This window comes from Caenorhabditis elegans, chromosome X, assembly GCF_000002985.6.
Source record: "Caenorhabditis elegans chromosome X".
NCBI lineage: Eukaryota > Metazoa > Nematoda > Chromadorea > Rhabditida > Rhabditidae > Caenorhabditis > Caenorhabditis elegans.
The window spans coordinates 2,617,630-2,639,093 of record NC_003284.9 but is presented as its reverse complement, the minus strand read 5'-3'; the positions used below and the strand labels follow the sequence as shown (position 1 = coordinate 2,639,093).

General features: G+C 36.6%; 1 protein-coding gene, 2 non-coding genes and 1 pseudogene across 8 annotated transcripts in view; all 4 read left to right on the top strand.

Moving 5' to 3' along the window:
• Positions 1-17,822, top strand: part of F54G2.1 (BAI1-associated protein 3) — a gene marked incomplete at both ends in the record, with an annotated part of 43,102 nt that extends 25,280 nt beyond the window's left edge. For 2 of the 5 annotated variants that reach the window (NM_001029540.5, NM_001373250.3), the window contains 19 exons: positions 9,421-9,547; positions 10,994-11,149; positions 11,426-11,492; positions 11,548-11,666; positions 11,837-12,051; positions 12,102-12,581; positions 13,023-13,712; positions 13,767-13,887; positions 13,935-14,003; positions 14,049-14,234; positions 14,285-14,398; positions 14,440-14,634; positions 14,682-14,921; positions 15,386-15,469; positions 16,169-16,250; positions 16,298-16,460; positions 16,507-16,618; positions 17,138-17,213; positions 17,264-17,822. In NM_001029540.5, the coding sequence (NP_001024711.1) occupies positions 9,421-9,547; positions 10,994-11,149; positions 11,426-11,492; positions 11,548-11,666; positions 11,837-12,051; positions 12,102-12,581; positions 13,023-13,712; positions 13,767-13,887; positions 13,935-14,003; positions 14,049-14,234; positions 14,285-14,398; positions 14,440-14,634; positions 14,682-14,921; positions 15,386-15,469; positions 16,169-16,250; positions 16,298-16,460; positions 16,507-16,618; positions 17,138-17,213; positions 17,264-17,349 (3,382 nt within the window). Of the gene's footprint in view, positions 1-8,203; positions 8,436-9,420; positions 9,548-10,993; positions 11,150-11,425; positions 11,493-11,547; positions 11,667-11,836; positions 12,052-12,101; positions 12,582-13,022; positions 13,713-13,766; positions 13,888-13,934; positions 14,004-14,048; positions 14,235-14,284; positions 14,399-14,439; positions 14,635-14,681; positions 14,922-15,385; positions 15,470-15,781; positions 15,806-16,168; positions 16,251-16,297; positions 16,461-16,506; positions 16,619-17,137; positions 17,214-17,263 lie in introns of those variants that run through there. The other 3 variants (NM_001129678.3, NM_001373251.1, NM_001029541.7) reach the window with 3 other exon arrangements.
• F54G2.2 lies at positions 1,294-4,430 on the top strand (annotated as a pseudogene). Its single transcript has one exon. A coding segment is annotated over exon 1 (3,137 nt).
• Positions 4,871-4,992, top strand: F54G2.4. Its single transcript, NR_102169.1, has one exon. It is a non-coding gene; the product is annotated as a small nucleolar RNA F54G2.4 (small nucleolar RNA).
• Positions 17,823-20,441: 2,619 nt separating the features above from the next.
• Positions 20,442-20,646, top strand: F54G2.3. Its single transcript, NR_070534.1, has one exon. It is a non-coding gene; the product is annotated as an Unclassified non-coding RNA F54G2.3 (non-coding RNA).
• The last annotated feature ends 818 nt before the right edge of the window (positions 20,647-21,464 follow it).

Genomic DNA, 21,464 nt, shown 5'->3' with positions numbered 1-21,464 from the left:
ATTAGTAAGATATCAAAAGGTCTTCTGTTCTTGGTTTTCTCAGTTTTCAAGGTTACATTGCTACAGTTTGTCTAATTAATAAGGTCTTGAATCATCAAAACCTTACTTGGGGGCCGATAGCCGTCGTTAAAAAGCGAAAAAGTTTCTCCGGAGTACTCATATTCCGAATCGAGAGCTTACCGCTTAGACAATTCAGCACATTTCATACAGAATAGCATCCTAACAGACGTATTTTGATTGAAACAAACATAGAAACAGTGTAACAGACGTTGGATTATCGATTTTTGAAGCAATACACAAATAACATCATCACAGACAGTTTTGTATCGATTTCGTGGAGTAAAGCAGATTAACATCATAACAGACAGTCTTTGAGCACAGTTGGAGCAATAGGAGTGGTTGTTGAGAATTGGAGAGTGAAATTTTGAGAAATCACAGGCGAAGCCATCGTCAATTTTTCATTTTTACGAGAAACCTCTAATTTTTCGCATCATTCGATAATTTGCTTGTTGAGAGTTACATTTCTAAGATAGATCTGTAATAAGAAGTTCCTTGAGTTGGTTTGAGCACGAAATTATCGATTTTTCGTCTGATATCTGGAGATTTTCAGTTTAGAAAAGTCGCACACAGTCCGCACTCTCCTTATTTCACACACTCTCTCGCTCGCCGCGAAGAGATAAACGATTTGGATTGGTGGAGTTTTCAAACAATTTTGCATTAAAATTTACAATTTTATAGGCATTCTTGAAAAGAAACAAAGACAATTGTTGATAAGGATCGTGGAATACTGGTCTGGAGTTCTGAAAAAGTTTTAAAAAGAAGAAAAATAGTGATTTTGCAAGGGAAATCGCTGCCCATTTTTTTCTGCACAAAAACTTGGAATTTTGAGAAATTTTTGAGAAAATCTGTTGTAAAATTGCTTATTTTTCATTAAGAAACTTGAGTAATTAGATTTTCAAGAAATATAAATCATCAATTACAAATTTTTACGTGAAATTTCGGTGTTGAAGAGGTTTTCGTAGAGAATCTATCGCTGATTGAGAATTTTGCATAGAAAAACATAATTTTTGATTCTTCAAGAAGTTTGTACACCAGATTGCGATTAGAAAGATTGATTGTTGATTAAACATCGTGATTCATCGTCAGTTTTCGAGAAAATCGATACATTTGGCTGAAAATCGTCGATTTTGTTAATATTTTTACTCTCGTCGTCTAAATCTCTCGTTTTTACGTGTTCTCTCGTCACTTGTACACAGTTCAAACAGAAAGTTGATTTCATTACAGAAATCGAGGATGCCAACGGATCCGGATGATGAAAATGGCTTCGTGCCACAACAATTAAGTGAGAATGTGGAAGAAGGAAGGAGAAATAGCTTTGAAACGCTATTCTCGGACAGTTTGAAGGTGAGAAAGAGGGATGATGAAGTGAAGGTGAAATCGGTGGTTGATCACATCAGAAACTTGTCTCGGGCATCTGAAAAGCAAGCTGAAGGAATGGTTTTGCCTATTAGAAAGTTGCTTGAGAGCAAGGAAACAGTGATTGTGGCTCGTGAAGCTGAAATTCATAATTTTGCTGAAGTAGTTATGAAATTGTCGAATACAATTGATAATTTGCAGGCTTCTGAGACGACTTCTGGAGCATCCACATCGCGTACTGCAATGTTGGAAGAGATGCTAACAGTTTTGATGTCGAAACAGATTCGATCAGTGAGTGAATTGGAAGATTATTTCGTTGAAAATAATAACTTGGAATATGAATTGACAGAGACAAAGAATTTCTTGCAGGCTAACATGGACAATTGTCAGAAGCTTCAACAAGAGATCACACAAATGAGGGAGTATAACAGGGCCCAGGAGATTCAACTGAAGAAACTTCTCGCTGAAAAGAAAACTTTGTTAGCTCGCCTAGAAGTGCATGGAAATGAAGAATCTAATAATGGTGAGAACGTTTTGCAACGATCGGTTTTTAACGAAACACCTATTCTTCAGGCTCATAAATCGAGTGGAAATTTCAATGAAATGGTGTCAATGCAAAGAGCGAGGACAATTCTGCCAAATAGAAGGGTAGAACCGAGTTCTGGAGGAGTTGAGGCACAAAGTGGAAGAGCTACGAGTCGAAAGTTCTGCAGACAGCTCGAAGAGCTGGAGCAGGTGAGCATTTTCAAAATGTTGTTCAAATTGAAACTCCGCGCGCTTATCATCGGGAAACTGAAGAGATTATTGATGATACGGCTTCGTATGGTGATTTGAGGAATGAGAGTAGAATGAATAGTCCACATCGTCCGGGTTTGAGTAATAGAAATATGAGTCAGCCGGTGTCAGGCATTAGTTTGTTGAGTCAGACCTTTCTAGAACAGAATTTGCCAGAGCCACCGAAGTTCACTTCGGCCGAGGGTACTGTAACAGTGAAATTGTTTGAGAAATCTTTCTTCATGAAGTATGGAAGATTGAGTGATGAGCAGCAAGTGAACTTGCTTGAAACCAAGTATCTCGGTGGAAAAGCAGAAAAAGTTTACAAAGGGCTCATGGAATCTGAAAAGACATCAGTTAAGCAAATTTTACATGCGCTTTCGGATAGATTGAGAATTTCATTTGAGGATGAAACTGCAAAGGCAAAGAAGAAGTGGGCGACAATAAAAATCCTGGAAAATCAATCAATAGAAGACTTTTGTTTGAAATTGGATGAGATTGCTCGCATTGCTTATAAAAGAGTGGACAATCCAGCAGAGTTGTCATCGATTAAATGCACAAAGCTGATGGATGCGGTTTCTAGAAACACGAATCTTCTGTGTTTGATTGATACAATGCTAATGGGTACACCTGAAGCTGAACAATATGAAGCTTGTAGAAAGTTAGCAATGAGATTTGAGAGGACTGAGAATGAGAATGCTGAGAAGGTGAAGGTTCAGGAGAAGAAAAACCAATCTGAAAAGAATGGAAATAAAATCTCGAACGCTTCAGAAGTTCAGAAAAATTCAAATTTTCATAATGCTCCAAAGCAGCAAGAAAATTTTCGGAAGGCTGAAGACCAAAACTGGTTCAATAAAAAGTCTCTTCAGACTTCGTCTGATCAGGTGAATGTGCCAGAAAATGGAATTTGTGCAGAATGTAAGCAGGTTGGAGGTCATGAGCCAAGTTGTTCTCTTGCTCCGAAAACATGGAAAAGAGAAAGACCACCTCCACAGTGTTTTACATGCGGAGAAATGGGTCACATTTCAACGTATTGTCCAAAGAGAATCGATAGGGTTCAACAGCAACAAACTCAGCCAAATTCTTCAGTAAATGATGTTGAAAGAGATTTTGTTCACACTTTAGATGTATTTCCGGAATGTTGTGATGCAGTATCACTTAATTGTTTCCAGGAAGGAAAAATTGGAAAAGCATCAGTCAAAGTTTTGATTGATAGCGGAGCCACTATTTCACTGATCGGGAGAAATAATTGGGATGAAATTCTGCAAGTTAATGAATCTTCTTGGGTTGAGAAATTGAAATTCCCAGAAATGAAAAATGAAAAAGTTTATGCAGCAAATGTAAATTCTATGGCTTTAGCTTTTGCAGTGACAGTAGATTTTCAGATGGGAAGTTGTTTAAGGAGTATTACTTTCCATGTAGCAGATGTTTGGAGAGAGACAGTTATTCTGGGACGTAATGAATATGGAAAAATGGGAATTCAGCTCTGTATTGGTGATGAGCCAGTTGCCACTGATGTGTCAAACATTAGTTGTCAGAAATCGTTTCTTTCATCTAGTGACATCAAACGCGTTGACGGTAACAGGTTTGAGAAAGATCCGTTAGAAGAAGAAAAATGTTCTGCAGAGCCCGGACTTAAAAAGAAGGGAGATGGTGCCTGTGGCATCTATGAAGTTCATGATCCTGGTGAAAGAGACCACAGTTTAACAGCGCAGAAAAATGGAATTTGTTTTTCAAATTCTAATGACAGTTTTTCCAGAGACAACAATAGATGCACTTTGGACAAACACATGTACAAACACTCGTCAGATCCGCCAACTGAGGATACTCCTGTTGTGGAAGTGATTGAAATTTCTAACAAGCCAGTAAGAAGAAACATGTTTGATCAATGGCAACTCATTTATGAAGACCAAGTAAGAGCACAACAGAGATATGAGCAAAATGCAGAGAAACGTGCAAAGATTGTAGAAGCTGGTAGACTAAAGAAGAAAAAAAGAGACATGATAAGAAGAGAACGAGCAGCTCGAGCCATTCTCAAAGCCAATGAGACTGTCGCTTCTGATCATACAAAACAAATGGAAAAGGATCAGCAGCCGAGTTGTCATACAGACAACAGAAGCAGGATGATGGTCTTTCCATCTCGTCAAGCAGTTGAAGTTGCTCAGGATTGTTCGGTGTCACCGACCAGGATTTTGGATCGTGTGAGGTTCCCGCCCAGGAATGCAGCTGAGCTACAGTAAGCTGCACAGACAACCACCCACCATTATTGCAAGGATTTGACAGTAATTTTTCGCAATTTTTTATTTTTATCAATTGTTTTATCATTTTATCCGGTGTATAATTTTATGTTGTATTTTTTGTTTTATCCTCCCCACCCCTTTAACTGATTAGGTATATTGATTTTTCTTGAGTTTTAGGATCCTCTTTATTAATTTCTTCATCTCTCTCACCCTAGTAGGTTCCCAAAGTAGATTTTTGTAAGGAATTTTATTGTTTCCCAGTATGGTAGTAGCTGAGCCATTTCTTTGTGTGTCCCGGGTTCAGGGAGGCGGAGCTCGAAAAAGCCGGAGATGTCGGGTTTGCCCGTTTTTCTTCTTATTTTTCATCAAAGGCAAGCTCTTTTGTCATTCTGACACGCCTAGAAACTCTGATTTCCCGCTTAACAAGTTTCGCGCCTTGCGCTCTTGTTGACGCACTTTCAGTGCCTTGCGCACTTGGCGACGCGAATCCTTTATTTTGTCATCACTTCGCTCGGAAAACGAGTTTAGAAAAGGTCGTGCCGTGAGGCTCGACATTATTTTTGTTGTTTTTGTTTAAGGGTTTAGGTTTTTGGAGACTTTGGTGTCTCATTGTGTTTTACTCTGTGTTTTAGTGTCTTTTGGAGTCAATCTCCACTCTTTTGGTCTCAATAAAAGACGTGAGTAAGATATAAAACCTGTGTTTTGTTCTCAGTTTCTCAGTTACAGGTTACAATTGTCTTATTATCCAGGTCTTGATTAGTCAATTCCTGACTATATATATGTATCATTTTTTATCACCTACTTACTTTTGTGCTATAAAACGTAATTTGGTCTACCGAGATTTTCAATTCCACCTGTCTCTGCGAAAATAATATTTTTCAAATGAGACATACTTCAAAAAACAAATCAGATCAGCCATAACAGGTGTAGTGTTTATCAAAACTGGCTCAAATTAACCACCCACTATTCTCTCAAGAAGAGAATCTGAGAGCTGTGTAACGTATATTTATATCGGAAAAAAAACCGCCAGTTCAGACACATAATTCACTCGGTTAATTTTCAATAGAGTGTTTTTGTGACGTTATTACTTGGCTTGCATTGAAGTTGCATTTTGAATAATGATAGAAAAAAGGTTGATCTCTTTTTTTGTGTTGTACATACATAATCTATTTAAAGAAGGAATCAAAATTTGCTCAAACAAACGAATTTGGTAATGAAACTTTTCAAACATTTTCCAAGTATGTTTTATTGCGGTTCAAAATTTGGAAATAATGACCTAATTTTAGTTAAAAAAAAAATCAAAAACTCTTCAGCTACTTCTTCACTACTTTTCTATGTTGCAGCGGTCGGAAATTGATTTTTTTGAAAAGAATTACACTCAAAATAAAAAAAAAACTGCGTGGCGTGTACTGCAGAAAACCTAATAATTAGGCCCCGCTTTTTTCTCGTCCACTCAGAAAATAGAAAAATCAAAAATCTGGACCCCAACCAATTTCAGGCCGCCGACATCTCACGGGTTCAGCGCGCTGCTGCGTTTAACTCACTGTGGGCGTGGCGAGCTGTCTCCGCCCGCTGCAAGTTAAACATAGCGGCGCGCGGAACCCGTGAGATGTCGGCGGCCTGATATTGGTTGGGGTCCAGATTTTCGCCTTTTATCCGTGAGTGGTCGAGTAAAAGGTGGGGCCTAAATATTAGGTTTTCTGCAGTACACGCCACGAAGTTTTTTTTTATTTTGAGTGTATCAATTTTTATTACTGAACTAGGTTCTTCGAGTGGAAATTCACTAAAGTTCGGACCTTCCTTTCTAATTTTTTTTACAAAATTGGAAAAATGATTTTAACGGCCATATTCGGATTAGGACTGTATTTTGTCATTCAAAAAAAGAGAAACGATTTTGAATTTTTTTAACCCAAAATGCGCTCAAACAAACGAAGTTCGTAATGAAACTTCTCAAAAGTTTTTCGAGCGTTTTTTATGGAAAAATGTCCGAATTGGAAAAAATGTCCTAATTCGAGATTTTAGGTAAAAGTAGGAATTATTTTCAAAATTTTAAACCGCCTTAAAAAGCTTATAAAATGTTTGAGAAGTTTCATTACGAAAATCGTTTTTTTGAGCACATTTTGGGGTTATGTGTTTAAAACTTCCCAAACTTCATATCTCTACGTGAGCTAGTTGAAAAAGTTCAAAATCTCAAAATCTCCCTGCCGGACGTCTCTTAAAAGTTTAATATCCGTCGCAATGTTTTGTGTGCGGCGAGGAGATGAGTTTCAACCTACATGGTTATACCAAAAACTAATTTCCTTTCGTTTCATTATCCTTTCATGCGGTCATATCCGTGTGGGCGGTCGTTGACGGATTTCCACATATCTCACATTGACACTTTTGAATGAAATTTGACTATGTTTGCGAAGAACGAACCAGATGTGACCGGGATGATGGCACGAACCATATCAAGTTTCTGAACGAAAATAGAAAGAGAGTGTGAGAGAGAAGCTAACATGGTCCATTGCTTAGAACTGACGACTCAATTTTTTTAAAATTTATTTCTCCTTTTTCAACAGTTGTTTTTCTTCGGATAGTTTATGTTATTAAAATATATCAGTGTTCACACCAAGTAAAAAAATAAAGTTGTGACCTGAGTGTTGATGTGTTATAGAAAAGGCGTAGCAAACTGAGTTAGACAAGAATGCCACTGACAATTTGCCAAAAACACGTCGGATATGTATGAGTGCTTGGCTGTTGAGATACTTTCTCAAATATACAAATTTCGGAATTAAACTTCTCAAAAAAAAATTTCTAAAAGTTTTTAGCGGTTCAAATTTTTGAAAAAAATAGCTAATTTTAGCTGAAATCTTCAATTTTGGGCACTTCCAAATTTGACCGTTAAATTCATTTTTTTCAACTTTGAGAGAAAATATTGATTCTAAAATTTTATCAATTTTAATAAAACGTGATGCCCATTTTTTATTAAAAAAAAGTTCCCTCTTTAGGCTTAGAAATGGTTATTTCCTAAGCCTAAAAAAACAAAAACTCCACACGTTTTTAATCAAAAATTTATTTTAAAAATGAGGGAATATAATACAGATGTGCCAAAAAAATAGAAAGTACCGAATTTTTTTCGAATATCCGCCCAAATGACTTGGACTTTTTTTTGTTTTATGTTCAAATTAATTGGAAATTCTTTGGTTTTTTTTTTGAATTAATATTGATTCAAAACCAAATTTGGAAATTTTTCCGGCAGTTTTTCCGAATAGTAGTCATAATAATAAAAATTGATTTTTTAGGGGAAAAGTCTGTCAAATAGACATATTATATTAAAGGTCATTTCCAAGGGTCATTTTAGATAATAACATAATCCAGCACTTTCTAATTTTTTTTTTCAAGTTCAGAAAAAATTAATACAAAAGTTAGAAAAAAATAATATTATTAATTTAACGTGAGACTACGCTACTTTACTTTTGGTGACATCACATTTTTTGTTGAATATTTAATTTATCTTTTATGTAAAATATGTGTTTCGAAAATTTCAGCAGATGCTAAAAAACAAAAGATTTTCATTCCTTAATTACTTGCATGACTGCACAATAGGCCTTGCCGTTTCTTTGGAAGGCGAGACAACTAATTAGACGATGTTTTGAAGTGGAGCTCGGCTCATCTGGACCCTCAGATGGCTCATTTGAAGCTTTAAATATACACTTCTTCTTTTTCTTTTTTTTCTTCTCGTTTTCTTGTTTCGAATATCTTTTCTAATATTGTCTATTCCTTTTTTGTCTAGATATCATACAGAGTAAACCAGCTGAAAGTTGCTCTGTTGGGGCGTCTGAAAAGTTGTTTGGGCAGTGCCTACTCTGCAGTGGGCGGGCTCAAGGGCAAACACGCCTGCGGCACACTCGACTCCACCACTAAATATTGGCAGTTGTCCGCGTAGCGGATGCGTTTCCATTCCTAGGTACTCATGATGAAGCCACGGCGCACCAGAAGTGCAAAGCTTCGTCGCCGGCAACAGTAAGTTTGTTGAGAATAAAATTTTGAAATTCCCTGGCTCTTAACTTTGAGCTTTTTCTATTAAAGGAGTAGCACCAGTGGGGAAATTGTTCGAATCTACTCATATGGTTCCAAAATGGCCATTTATCATAGTAAAACTTTTAAAAAAAATTGGAATTTTTTATTTACTGTCAAAAAGTGACAATTTCTCAGTTTTTGCAACTCATAATTTTTGAAGTCGGTCAAAAAAAAATTTTTTTCTACAATTTCTGTAATTTAATATTAATTTAATTACTTGTGCGACAACATTCTACGAGCCGAACCATGCGGTATTGCCCTGAATTTCCTCAAATTTGTCAAAAAATTGGGCAATTAAAATGTCCAGAAAACAAAACGTCCAATGTAAAACTCTTATTCAAAAGCCAAAAGCATACATATTCTAGCACACTGAAATTTGTCAAGAACCGAACAAAACAAACGGAACCCATTGAATTCGAATACATCTTCCTGTGCTCTCCTTTTTTACCACCTTGTTTTTTTTAACGCCAGCACGGGATATGTTTCGGGTCAATTTTTCTTCTAACCCGTAGTGCCGTTTCGACATAGCATGTTCCGTTTCAATGTATTTCTAAGTGGTTTTCGAAACGAATAAGCGGGTTGTTTTCTGATCATTTCTTATTCGTCTTGATACATTTTTTGTCTACTCGTGGTCTGAGAAATGGGGACCGGTAAGTTGAAAGACTATCATGCTGAGCTCATCTATGTATGTATAGACCGGGGTCATTTCCTCTCATTAAAAAAGTAAATGGAAAGGGGTGAGGGTGGGGATGCGTAAATAAAAAAAGAAGATATATACATAGTAAGAATGACGACAAAAACTGCTATACATAAAACAAGAAGAGAGGCTTCATTTCATCTCAAATTTAAATAGAAACACTTTGAGCACAGCAAAACACAAGACCGAACGATTTTTTTGTCGACCTGCCAAACCGATGTTTTATTGCAGAGTCCAAGCGTCAGATGGGAACTTTTTCGAAAAAGTAACTGCTCCGAGTGATGGTGACACTGCGAGAGATGATGAATTGTACACTATCAAAAATTTGAGCATCGTCGGGGACAAGAAGCAGATTGAGGTGAGCAGTTTAAATAAAAAGTTGCAGAAATTAATTGCATGTGAAAAAAACGAATCTTCCAAAATTGAATTCCCTTAAAAAAACCTGCTCATCGTAAAACATTATACGTCGTATTTAAAGAATTCTGAGAGCATGATATATATAGTAATTCCTATTAGTATTGTTTCAGTATAGGGTCCTATGGCAGCACAATGACCCAAGATCATAGTAATTAAAAATCAACAGTTTTTTATAAAATTTATATAATTTTTTGAAATTAGAAATTGCACAAATCATCGTTTTTGCCATTTTTCTGGAATTCGTAGATCAAAAAACAATTTTTTTTCTTTGAATTCTTGATCTATTCCTTTTTCAAAAATTAATAATCAAAATTTATAGGAATTCGAACATGTGACACTGCTATAGTTTTTTCTTTCCAAAAAGTGACAAAAACTGAGTAGTTGCCACTTTTTGAAGGTCAATAAATTTTTTTTTCTGCCAGTTTTTGAAATGTTTTACTATTATATTTGAACATTTTCTTTTTCAAGAAATGTTTATTTTAATTCAATAAAAATTGAAAAGTTAGAGTAAAACTGCTTCTTTGCTTTGGTGATTTTGCACAAAAATGATTTATTATGCAATACTAATAGGATAATAGGGTAATTTATTGTAGGCGGTACCAATATCCAAAATTTTTTATACAATTTAATTCAATCGGAACAATCACTGAAAATGATAATCAATTAAACTTTAAAGATAAAATATAGAGAAATATTTGCTTAAACTGAATATAACTTCTTTTAAATAACTAAAAAAGTGCTCAAAAATTGTCTCAAAGTTGAAAAGTGCCGCAAATTTTTTACTTTATTTTTCAAATATTGTTCCAGCGCTTTTCAACTTTCAGGCAACTTTTGGACATTTTTTCAGATTTTTCAAGTTTGATAAATTTTTTTTCAGATAGAGCAAGCATTTGTCTATATTTTCTTATTAAATTTTAGTAAAGTATTTTGAGATGACAACATGACTCATTTTGTAGATTTACCGGTTTATTTTTAGTTGGTCAGACCAAAAATTGAAAAAAAAAATCATTTTCAATTAAAACCTGGGAGCTAGCAACTAACCCCAAAAGTTACAGATTTCTTTTTAATCGCCAAACAAGGTTTGTGGAGCGAACTCGCGACTTTCAGCCTTCAATTTTTCTACCTTATCTAATTCTCAATTCAGTTGTGACGTCTCCAAAACACAATTTAACTTCTTTTTTTTTTCTTGAGAAAACAGGATACCTACTTGAGCAACCAGCTCAAATTCTTTTTCTCCTAAACACTTTAAAATCTTCTTATTCCTCTACCAACTTGTATCTTTGTTTTTGTTTTTTTTTCTTTTAAATCTCAAACCCCGACCCAAATTAGACATACACACACACACACTCACAAAAACCCCTATTAGTCGAGTGCTTCTTCTTTTCAGGCTCTTTATGTGGAGGCGTTGTACACTATTACTCACAAACTGGGCCAAGGAGACGTGGAAGAGAGTCAGGAGAGTCTCTACAAATACGTGCGTAATGCGTTCCAAGGTGATGCGGCTGTCCACAATGCTCTCATGGAAAAGGCGAAGCAAAATAAGGTTCGTATGATGTTGAATCTTGATTAGAAACTTGTAAAAGTGAAAGTCCAAGAAAAAATAGTGAAACAAAAAAATGGTGATAAATTAAAACTGGGTAAAAACTACCAATTTCCATGGTGAGACTTCTCAAAAAATCAGATTCCAGCAAAAGTTGGTTCTTTTTTTGGAAATTTGTTGAGAAGTCTTATACTTAAATTTGGCCAGTTCTAGTCTATTTAAGCAAAATACCTACAAACTCTATTCCTCCTTTAAATGATATTAAACATAACCTTCCAGCCACCCAGTGTCTTACTCAACATTCTGCTATTGGAGGCAAAGGATCTGATAGCGAAAGACGTCAACGGTTAGCATATTCTGAAAGAGATAGGGGATAAGTGACGCCATCCGTTTTATTTCAGGCTTCAGCGATCCGTTTGCAATGATGGGAGTTGTACCGGGCACACGAAAAGAGAACCAACCTATGACCGACTCGGCTCATCCGGAAAAAGAGGAACAAGAAGCAAAGTCTCCACGAGCAGTAAGATTTGAAAAATGTTTATATTAGTGAATGTGAAAAACAAGGCACATTTTCACTCAAAATCAAAAATTGCCCAAAATTTTTAGAGAAATGTTATTATAATAATTTGATCTTTTTTTTTTACTGGCCGTAGTCCACCTCAAAAAAAATCTATTCCTATCAACTTGCAGCTTCACGGTAAGAAGGATGGGCTGATGCACAGGTTCGGAGGATCTTTTCGCCGGAAAGTTGGAAAAAAGGGAAAACCACAAGACACTGGAACAATACCAGCCAAGCTAATCAAAGCAAGCTCTGTTCAAAAGAAAACGTTGAATCCGAAATGGAGTGAAAAATTCCAGTTTACTGTTGAAGATGTTCAACGAGACCAGTTTCACATTGATATTTGGTATGTGAATGAATAAAAAAAAGTTTTGCCCTGAACAATAATTATTTCAGGGACCATGACGACGAAGAACAATCGGTTCTTGATGCGGTTTCCTCCTTGAATCAGATAACAGGAGGGTTTAAAGGGATCGGAAGATATTTCAAAGAAGTCACACAAAGCGCTCGAGCTAATTCCGATGATTGCACCGACGATTTTCTTGGATGCATCAACATGAAGCTCGCCGAAATCCCGCCGGACGGTTTGGAGCAATGGTTCACTCTTCAACCCCGTTCTGACAAGAGTAAAGTCAGCGGGCAGGTCAAACTCAAAATTTGGCTGTCGACCAAAGAAGAAGGCCGAGCTGGAGATGAGGATGAAACATTGGATGTGAAAGAGCACATCGAGCTGCTTCGCCAGTTTGCTCTGTACGAAATTCGGCAAACTGGACAACCTGTGAGGTTTTGGGATGGGGTCTACCCAGAGCGGGCAATGATTATTCTTCGTCAACATGCGATTCAGGGAGATCTCACAGATGTTCATCTAGCTATGTGGTGAGAATTTTGTCGCATTTTGAAAATGTTCCGAGGGGTAGGTTTTCCCAGCGGCCGACAATTTCCGAGTTTAGCCACTCATTATAAAATTCTGTGATTAAATATAGTGAGTGGCCAAACTCGGAAAATGTCGGCCGCCGTGAAAACCTACCCCTTCGAAAACTTTCAAAATTCAATATGTGCCAGCCCTACACCCAACCAACACAGTCCGCCGGCGTTTTACGAGTTCCGCGCCTCCGTATGTTTTCATCGCAGCGGACAACTCATGACACCTACAGCGCAATAAACATGATGGCGTGCGGAACTCGTAAAACGTCGGCGGCTGATATTGTCTGAGGTCCTGATTTTGAACGTCCCGTTATCGTGATGTTTCTTGGGATATATGCGTACTCGTCACGCAGTACCTTACTGTTGAGTGTATTTATTAAACTATATTTTCAGTCGGTGGTTGGCGTTCCATTCGATGATTCACATCGATATTTCATTTTCACTGCTCTACAAAACCCTGCAGAAAATCATTGACAAATGGCAACCATTGACTCTTGATAAGGAGGAAGAAGACATGCTGACCGACTCGTTTTCATCCTTCGATTCTTACTGCAAACGAATGATGATTGAACACAGAGAGAAGTTCACACCGAGCAAGAGGAACAGTGGTGAAGAATTTTCTAGTCTAATCAAATGCATGCGAGCGCTCCGTGAATCTCCATTCTATCAAAAATACCTACCATACAAACGGCCATTCCATGCTCATTTGGAGTCTCTAGTTGTGAAAAGTGCTGAAGACTTTATAGATCGGAGCATCGAATCAGTGCAAGACCCTGATCCATGCAAAGAACTTCTGCAACTACTGAACATCGTGAACACCCAATGTTCTCGGTTCCTGCATTACGCTGCAGTTATTCGTGAAGTTGCACGAATTGATTATTCTCAACTCACATTGAACACATTCGATCGGCTATTGACTGAATATCTAACTTCCGAGCTTATGAGCGAGAAGAAGATGGATCTCAAGTCTCAAATGAGACTCTCAGCAGCTCAAGACCCTCCGAACGAGGATGACTTGATCGATTTAATGCGGATTCATATGGCTTTCGTAGAGCTTCGCAACTATAGGCTAGCTAATAGAGTGTAAGTTGTTGCAAATGTTTTATTATAAAATGTTTAAAACGAACAATGTTTCAGGAGAGTCCGTGATGAATCGGAGTGGTATGCTATTTTCAACAAAGGAATCAAGAAATTTCTAGAAGTTGCAAAGGAGAAAGCTCTCGCAAGGGTTCACCTGAGTTGCCAACTAGATATGCCTGTTTGTGGATTATATTCAAATACTTAACACAAAGTAACATTTTGTAGATCTCAACATCTTCTAACGATATGCGTCACTCTAGCAGTCATATAGACATTTGTCATATTATTGAACAGGTTTCGAGTTTTTATCCTTACCACTTTCAACGTTTGACTTTTTAGTTTACGGTGTTTTGGGAGCGTGTGGACATCAACGATGCCGGTTTGAAAATCGAGTACACACGACAACTGGTTGACGTGATTTGCGAAATTGTCACAGTCTATACACAGAAAATAATCTCTGGATTGGAAGCGGAAGGATTCACCCAAGAACTGCAAGCATTCATTCCATCACAACTGTTGCATTTGGTATGGGCCAAGAATATGTAAATGTATACTCTATAGTTTTCATTTTTCAGTTATGTGCTGCGATCAACAATTGCGAACAAGTCCGTCGTAGTCTCAACATCACAGAGAAACTTCACATGGATGACATGTCTTTGGCGTATGAACGCGACGCTAGTCGGCTTAACGTAAGGAACTCAAATTCTACCAGCTCATTTCAATGTTTCAGGGTAATCATATGTGGAAATCCGAAATTGAAAATCGCTTGGAATCCTGCGAAAGCAACATTTGTTCGGAAATTGATCGAATCGTTGGACTACTAACTGAACGACGGCTGCCGCAAATGAAGAAACACGTGTTTCATCTTGCATGGAGCCCATCGGCTCAGCTTGTGGAAGACTCCTTAAAACCACTCACAGATATGGTAATTTACCTTCTAAAGAATTTGAATTACTTTCAATATTTTTGCAGTTGGACATCGAACTATCATCTGTGCACAAAAACCTGCTTCATCGGAATTTCCTAAGAGTGATGAGCGCACAAGTTTCAATAGTTGTCAAGCTTCTTCGTGAATGTGTGACAGAAAATGTCGGAATGGAGCCCGCTTTCTATCACAGGCTTTTTGAAGCCTGGCACGTACTTGTCGAGTTTTTCCACGCTGGAGGAAAAGGATTATCTATGGATGCACTAGACACAAATCCCGAGCACATGGTATGTTGTCGACAATTTTAAGTGGTTTTAGTTTTTTTTTCAAGTGAAAAGAATATTCAAAGACGGAGTAGTGTCCGTGGGGAAAAATATCATAGTAAAAAATTGAAATAAAAACACTAAATAGTCTAAATTTTATAAGATTTTTTGAAAGTTGATAAAATTCCAGTTTTTGCCTAGGGTCTCCCATCACGGTTTGATCTACTAAAAAAGCGGGATTTTTTTCCAAAAAAAGTGACGTCAGAACGTTTTTCAACTCAATTTTAATTAGACAAAAACTGCGGTTGTACCATCTTTCAAAAATCTTGTAAAATTCTGAAAATTTTTTTGAATTTTTTTTCATTTCGATATTCGGAGCCATAGGAGTTCTTTAAAGCAATTTTCCCGCTGACGCCACTCCATAATAAGTGTTTTGTAGAACTGAATAGTGATAACGTTAGTAATTGAAAGAGTGATATTTTTTCCAGAAACTTGTAAAAATTCTCTCGTTAAATCAAACTCCAACTGAGCAGCTGATTGAGAAATACTATAAGGATCTTTTGAAACAACAGGTTTGTTGAATTGCCTATTCTCATTTTTACCAGCTGTTCTATCTTCAAATTTTCCTATTGCTATCTTACTAAAACGTCACTACTGTTATTGCACAGACCCTCATTAACAGACACACACATACACACACTTAACAGTTTTTTTTTCATTTCTTTAATTTTCCAGCTTGATCTATTTTGCTTCATACACTTTCCTTGCACCTTCTCACAACAGGGCGCATTTTCATTTTCATGAGCTTTGTTTCGTTTTCTCGACTATATTTATATATGGTTTTTGTTTTCAAACGTGATTTTTTTCACGCAAACACATTTTAGGCGCTTGCTGATCACCAATTCGGAGTAAGTTTCCCTCTCAAGACTGGAGTTAGAATGAAACATAGTATCACCTGTCTCTGCGGTGCTTCTAATTCAGTTGTTTTTTTTTGGAACTGTTTTATTTTTATTTTTTTGATAAGAGCTCTTCTTGCTAGTCGCGTTTCATCCCCCGTGACTCTTTTTTTTTCGTTTCTCTTGGCAGCTTTAATTGGGAGAACCAAAATCAAAGCTTGGCTTCTCCAATGTAGTGTTATCTTGAATCTCTGTTCCAAATTTCTTTGTGCATGTCACTGTGGCTGAAATCTGCTCCACCTTCTGCTTTCCATGAGTGTGTAATTAGAATAGTGGTTTAATAGCTTGAATTCAAGTTACCAGAAACCTTTTCAGAACGAAGTGAGCGAGTGTAAATATGGAATTCTCAACGTCAGAGCATATTATAATGGAAATGCACAGACACTAGTTCTTGATAGTGAGAGCTTAAAAACCTTCAAAATTCCAACAAATGCCAATTTTCAGTTATCGGAGCAAAACAAATTATTGCACTAGATTCCAACGGACTTTCCGACCCATTTGTCGTTATTGAAATCATTCCGAAGTTCCGGTACCCGGCAGTTCCTGTCGTGAAGACTAAAGTTGTTTCAAAATCTCTTAATCCGATATTCGACGAAACTTTTGAATTGTAAGAAAATGCAGATTTTGACAAAGTATAATTGCAATATTTTCAGTCACATTCCGCCAAATCCACCATCGACTGCTATGCTTCACTTTACTGTCATGGATCATGACTATCTTAGGTCGAACGACTTTGCAGGAGAAGCTTTTCTTGAATTGAATGATGTAATTTTTTTTAATCAACATTTCACGAATTTAGCATTTTCGATATTTCCCAATTTTGGAAGTTTTCGGCAATCCGCAGTTTTGGCAGTTGCCGAATATGAAAATTTCCGGCAAAACGGCAATTCCGGCACATGCCACAATTGCCGAAATAACCGGTCATTTTCGGCAATTTTCAAACCTAATTGTAATATATTTCGGAAATTGAAAAAGTTCACTTTGTTCATTTCCATATTCGGTTAGTAGTTTTCCGAAAAAAAAGCCTTCTTTCAAGGATTAAATCATGTTGACCTTGAAAAGAGAAAATTTTTCATTAAAATGCATGCCTAGGCTCTTAAATTAACAAGAAGTATCAAATGTTTATTTCTGGCAATTCCGATTTCCGGCATTTGCCGGTTTTCAAAATGGCCGGCAATCGGCAATTCCGACAATTGCCGGTTTTGTGAAATTTCGGCAATTGGCAATTTTGACAACTGCCGAAATTGCAAAAATGACAATCAACAAACTATTTTTATCCTCCAGGTTCCCGGATTCGGTGCCACTGGTGGAAGTACTCTACGTCAGTTCAACCTTATCCTGATACAACCAGTCTCCAATAGTAAGAAGCTCAAGCAGATTTCTATAATATTTACAATATCGATTTTTCAGCAAAAGATGTGTTGGATGTGCTAAACAGTCGCAAAGAAGACAAGGATGCTGTGGAATTTTTGAGATCCATTAGCACAGTCTATTGACCAATCATACCTACTTAATTATGTTTATATTATAAATTTATAAATTCACCAAACGAGAATTAAACGAATAGTACTTTGTGATGAGCTTACAATTATTATATTATTCTAAACTGTTCACAATATTACATGCATTCATCATCCCTTTGTAACTTTTTTTTGTTCATTTCAAATGCAAATACTTCATTACATACGCTTGGGCCTTTTCACAATCTCTTCATTTTCCATTAATGCGTAGTAGCTTTCGACCAAACTAGCTGATCTCCCTGTGGTTTTTTCACTGATCTCTTTTGTTTTATCCTGACCCGACGTAATTTTCTGGCATCTCTCTTTTTGTACCCATAAAAATGTCCTGACGTATAGATGTGAAGTGGCAATATGCTGGTTGTGTTCCGTTTGATGACGACATTCGCTTTCCAGTTACCCACCTGCTTATAATTTTTCATTGTCACGTGGATAAACATTTTCATGCTGTTTTTTTGCAATCCAAAAAAATCAAACTGTTTCTTGAAACTGTACATGTAGACAAAGTTGCGAAACTGTACAGATAGAACGTGTACACGGATTAATGCTTTTTTAAGCCTAAAAATGCAAATCAATTTCATGTTTTAATTAAATAGTCGTTTTTAAAAGAAGTGAATGAAAAGCGTATTGGAAAATATTTTTGGGCCAGGTATACCACACATGTACCCAATTTTAAACATTCAAACAATGTTCTAGCTGAAACAAACATTATTTTCAGAAAAAATATGTTCTTCTTTATTCTTATACAGAATTTCAGTGAAAAACATTGACAGGACATGCACAATGGCTCATTTTGTAGAATTGTTGAACAGCACCCTGGGTCCAATTATATAGTCAAATTAACCTGTCAACAAATCGTATCGAACAACGTTGCACACAAAAGACGAACCGGTTCCTGAACAATAAACATGTTAACTTTCATGGTTTGGTTTTTTATATCGCATCGCATCCGTTCAATTCCTGGCGACACTTTTCAAATTAAATTCTTTCAAGCCGAGACAAAAGCTTTACAGTTTATGACAATCATACAGAATTTAAACTTTACACATAATCATGTTTCTTCATTTTTGCTCTCAAAAGCCCAAGTCTTGTGAAAAAGCTCATCGACAAGAGAAGATCATCAAATTAGTTGCCCAAAACACCTATCATCATGCATTTCCGCTGCCATATCACAAACATACTCACAGTTGGCATTGGAGGAGGCAGATCCGAAGGATAAGCAAAAACCGTGTCAGCTGTTTCTTGCCACAATCATTCTGTTATACACTTCATGCTCTTCACCCCCCTCCCGACACGACACTTTCGTACTAAGCGATTGGACTTTTTTCACACTAGTCTTGTTGGTGTGCTGAACTTTTTTAAAAAAATATTTATCTGTTTGTTTTTAACCACTTTACATGTTTCAGTTGAGACGGAGTATCGGTTCTGGGTATTTTGAACGTATAGACTCAAATTGTGCTTAAATTAACGAAATTCATAATGAGACGTCTTAAAAATTTTTTATGGCGGTTTAAAAAAAAAGTACGGCCAGTTTTGCCAAAATTTCCAAATTTTCCCACTTTCCGTGTCGGTTGGAAATTAACTTTTTCTGAATTATTATATTTTGTTACATACTTTGATCATTTATCTCATTTTTTTTGGTAGGTAACAAACTTTTGCAATTTTTGTTTTCACCTATTGGCTTTAAATGTACCTTAATTAACGATATAGCCTAAGATAAACTACCAAAGTATTCTATAAAATATAATAAAGAAACAAAAGTCAACTACCAAAGCTGCAACACGGAAATTTGCCAGACTTGAATATATTAGCCAAAATTAAGTTCTAGAAATTTCAAACCGCCATAAAATTTTTTGAAAAATTTTGGGAAGATTCGTGACGAGCACATTTTGGCTATCCGGAAACTTCAGCTAAATTTAAAGGAGGACAAACGGTTCGGACGATTTTGAACGTATAAATTCTAAAAGAGCTCAAATAGCCGAATTTCGTAATGAAACTTTTCAAAAATGTTTCAAAAATATTTTATGCCAGATAAAAATTAAAAAAAAAATTACACTGAGATTTAACTAAAATCTCGCATTTTGCCCACTTTTCCATGTCACATTTGCCCAAAGTTGTTTTTTTTTTTGAAATTATCTTCCTTTATTGCATATTTGAGTAGTTTATCTAATTTTATTTGATTAAGAAACATTTACAACCGGTAGGTATCCAAAAATCATCAAAATTGGTTACCTATCGGCTTTGAATGTACCTCAAGCGACAAAATTAAATGAGATAAACTACCGAAATATGCAATAAAGGAAGATAATTTCAACAAAAAAAATTAACTTCGGGCAGATGTGACACGGAAAAGTGGGCAAAATTCGAGACTTTAGCTAAAATCAGCGTGATTTTTTTGAAATTGTGAACCGCCACAAAAAAATTTCGAAAATTTTTTGAGAAGTTTAATCACGAAATTCGTTCATTTGCGCTCATTTTGGGTCTATTCGTTCAAAATAATCAGAACCGTTAGTCCTCCTTTAAGCCAGTTTTCAAATCTGTGAAAAGTTTTGAAAATATGAGGATTTAAAAGTTGATTAGAGCACATTTTAAATATATACGTGAAAAATTATTCAAACCGTCAGTTCTCCTTTAAGGATACCCTAATAATTAAGCCACAACTACTTTTTAAGAGAAATACTAAAACAACGCTTTGTTTATCTGTGGCTTCCAAAACTGGTGAGTCTAGATTCTCGAAACCGAAAAAATTATGCACTTCCGTCGCAAGTGAAATTCAAGAGTCAAAGAGCCCATGTCATTGCTTGATTGAACAATTTCCATATTTGGATGAAGCTTTCGACTCCCTGCTTCCTCACTTTTTTGAACCCTTTCTTCCCTCCTTTTCTCAGTTCTTCATGTTTTCTCATCATTGAAACCTCTGTTCCACACGCTAATCAAAATGAAAATCAAGTTTTGCCCCAATCCCATGCCCATCACTCATCTTATATTCCCCCTCTCGTATTCAATTTCAAATGTAACCTTGTCGGATTATTGAAACGCGCAGGTTATCTAGTCGTGGCACGAACACACTAGAAGCAATCGGTTCCGCAATCAGATTCATCATATTTCACTTTGTGTGAGTTGGTCGCGCACAATTATACGTCAGCCGGCGTCGTGCCGATTTGCGCAACTGTCGTTGTGAGGGGATCCATCGGAATGTTGTGTAACGAACACCGGTAACTATTAAATCATTGGCATCCCTTTCAACTTTTGCGCACTCCTTAGCTTCCGGACAGAGCTGTAAAAAGTTTAAATTTCTGGGATTCAAACCCCAATTTTCATTTCTGTTCATCTCAGCGGCGCGCGATTTGCGTCCTACAAAAAATGCGGGAATTTTTTTCCTAAAAATGTGACGTCAACTCGTTTTTAACCATGCAAAATCAGTTGAGAACTCTGCGTCTCTTCTCCCGCATTTTTTGTAGATCTACGTGGATCAAGCCGAAATGAGACACTTTGACACCGCGCACCCTGGTTCATTAGCTATTCCCAAGAAGACCCGGCTCCCAACGGGGGTTTGTGGTTTTCTAATGAACACAAATACTTCCGAATTTCCGGGGGGACATTTTTCATGTAATCCCTGTCTCATCTGAACACAAATGACTTAGCGGAAAAAGGGGAGAATTGCGGATGAGAAGCGGTCGTTTATTCGCCTTTCTTGGCGCATATGCCGTAATCTTAATTTTATTATTCCAACTCACGCGACGACCACTTTAGAAGGTTTTTAGAATTCTATGACAGACAGATAGTGTGTGGCATGTTTGTCGTGTGCTAGGCTCGTTTTCGGATGAAAATCGCAACACTTGCCTAATGGAAATAGTTTTCGATTTCATACTGATCCGGTTTTCACAATTTCGTTTGCTAATTTAGAAAAAAAATTATTAGTTCATTTAAACGTTATCACTCACTTTACCTTTTGAAAAATTGAAAAAATATTGTGTGTTTACACTGAAAATGTGTTCAAGTGAAAAATAAATCAACAATTTTTAAGACGGGCCAAACTTTCAAAAAAAAAACCCTAATTTGAGCTAAATTCTACAATTTTTGCTACCTTTCAG